Consider the following 2500-nt stretch of genomic DNA (forward strand, 5'->3'; position numbering starts at 1 on the left):
CCACCATCACCAACACTTAGATTCTCCTATTTTCTTCTCCAACAGGAGTGTTGGCGGACCTTCACGGCCCAGCCTCCAACGCCACCACAGCCTCCCCCGCCCTCACCGCCTCCAAAGCCCCGTCCACAGCCCCCTGCACGGGGCCCCTCAGCCTCCAGGCCATGGAGGGGGTGGGGGCTGTAGACTGGGCTGTCGCCACCCTCAACAACCAGTCCTCCACCAGGGATATTCGAATCGGTAAGGTTTCGTATATTCTGCTGTCGCCAGGCGATTTTATTCACTTAAGGGGGCTAAGAGCTGACGTCACCCATCATATGACGTCACAGAGCAAAATAACTTCACAGAAACGTCACGTGATTTTTTTTGTGACTTTGTCCACTGTATATCGGCGCCCTAAGGCACCTTGCATGGGCGACCTTAGGGTAACGGTTCGACGTCAGAGAATCAGGATCAGGATGGTAGGGGAGGGGGAGGGGGAAGGGAGGGGGAGGGGGGAAGCAGACAAAACAAGGAGACGGGTGGTGTTGACAAGGCGTGGGGGGGAGGGGGAAGGGGGGGAAGGTCACCACGGGGGATTGGAGGGTGAGAGGGGGAGGGAAGGGAGGGAGGGTGGGAGGAGAGGAGGTTTGGGCTGGATGATGATGATGATGATGATGATGAGTGAGAGAATGAGTAAGGATGATGATGATGATGACGAGGAGGAGGAGAAGAAGGAGAAGGAGTAGGAGGAGGAGGAGAAGGGGAGGATGAAGAAAAAAAAGAGTAGATGATGAAGGAAGATGGAAACTTGAGGGAGAATGTGTACAGATAAGGAAATGAAAAAGAGGAAATGAAAAAAGAGGAAAGGGGGAGGGGAGGGGAGAGAATAGGGAGTGAGAGCGTGGGGGGGGGGAATGGGAGAGGAGAGAGCAAGAAGGAAGGAGGAGGAGACTGGAAGTTACGAGAGTCGGAAAGGGAAGATCGGTAGGAGCAGAGAAAGAGAAAGAAAGAGAGGAGAAAGATGAGAGAGAGGAGAGAGAGAGAGAAGAAAAATGAGAGAAATATATATAGAGAGAGATAGACAGATAGATAGGTAGGTAGATAGATAGAGAGAGTGAGAGAGATAGAGAGAGGGAGGAGAGGGAGAGAGAGAGGAGAGAGAGAGAGAGAGAGATAAGAGAGATAGAGATAGATAAAGAGAAAGAGAGAGAGAGAGAGAGAGAAAGAGAAAGAGAGAGAGAGAGAGAGAGAACGAGAGAGAGAGTGGGGGGGGATCAACCCTGGACCGGACATGCGGGCACCCCGCATGACTAACACGTGTTCTTCTGTCGCATGACAGGTGTGGCCGTGTACGACACCTGTGGAGACGCCGACGTCGCAACTCGGCAGACCTTTCGACTCGTGTCCTCGGCCGAACGCCGTCCCCTCCTCGGTAAGTACGACGAGCGGCCCAACCCAGTTCGCCTCCCCACGTGTAGCATTCCCTGCAGTTCCCAAGATCATTTTACATCTGTCAGCCTCCCTCCAGAGCCCTAAGGTTGCCAAGTATCTTCAAACCCAAGTCATTTGAGGAAGAGGAATTTCAAATGTCAGCTGCCATTACGTCATAAATGACGCCATTGAAAAAGTGACGTCAGGGAAGTGACGTCACAAAACGATGACGTCACGGAAAAAGGTTTCCACCTTGAATAACGCAATAGAAGTATTATATAGCATACATATTCAAGATCTAGGGAAGGCCTAAGCGACCTTAGGTCATTCACTGGACGTTCTTCAATAACTAACTCGTAACGCAGTTACGTTGACGTTAGTTAAACTGGGTTAAATATTTACTACCCAGTTATCCCCCTTGAACTGGATTAGGACTCCTGGACAGGGCAAAGGCACGTCTCCAGGATCGTTCAAGTTTACGACCATTTGGGCCACCACTGAGCAAGGACGCGGCCCTCATATTTATATGCGGCCCCTCAAACGTCGCGCTCCCGTTGAAGTGAATACCCTCATCGTAATGACGACTAGGATCACGGCCCCTCATCGTCGTGTAGGCTTATCATCGTCTTTGATATACGATGGCGATTATACACACACACACACACACACACTATATATACGAGTATATATATATATATATATATATATATATATATATATATATATTTATGTATATGTATATGTATGTATATATACATATACACATATATATGTGTATATACATATATGTATATATATATATATATATATATATATATATATATATATATATATAGATATATATATATTATGTACGGGCAGGAGATTTTCTCTTATAAATACTTCATTGAAAGTGAGGGCTAATTCTGCATTTATTATTTCTTTAAATGTATAAACGTATGTATATATATATAAAAGACGAAGAAATCAAATAATTATTCTGTTAATGAATAAACCGATATATAAACAAATAAGTAAATACATACATCAATAGATGAAAATATAGATAAGCAGACAAATATATAAGTTAAGTGAATGAATAAACAGATAG

At 45.8% G+C, this 2500-nt stretch overlaps 1 protein-coding gene across 1 annotated transcript in view; it reads left to right on the forward strand.

Annotated features, from left to right (window-relative positions):
* Positions 1-2500, forward strand: part of LOC143021211 (uncharacterized) — a 130148-nt gene that overhangs the window by 89197 nt on the left and 38451 nt on the right. Inside the window, exons 3-4 of the mRNA XM_076178565.1 lie at positions 46-237; positions 1319-1411. Coding sequence (XP_076034680.1) covers positions 46-237; positions 1319-1411 — 285 coding nt within the window. The remainder of the gene's footprint in view (positions 1-45; positions 238-1318; positions 1412-2500) is intronic.

The sequence above is a fragment of the Oratosquilla oratoria genome, chromosome 41 (genome assembly GCF_046742065.1).
Source record: "Oratosquilla oratoria isolate Oo_2021 chromosome 41, ASM4674206v1, whole genome shotgun sequence".
NCBI classification, from domain to species: domain Eukaryota; kingdom Metazoa; phylum Arthropoda; class Malacostraca; order Stomatopoda; family Squillidae; genus Oratosquilla; species Oratosquilla oratoria.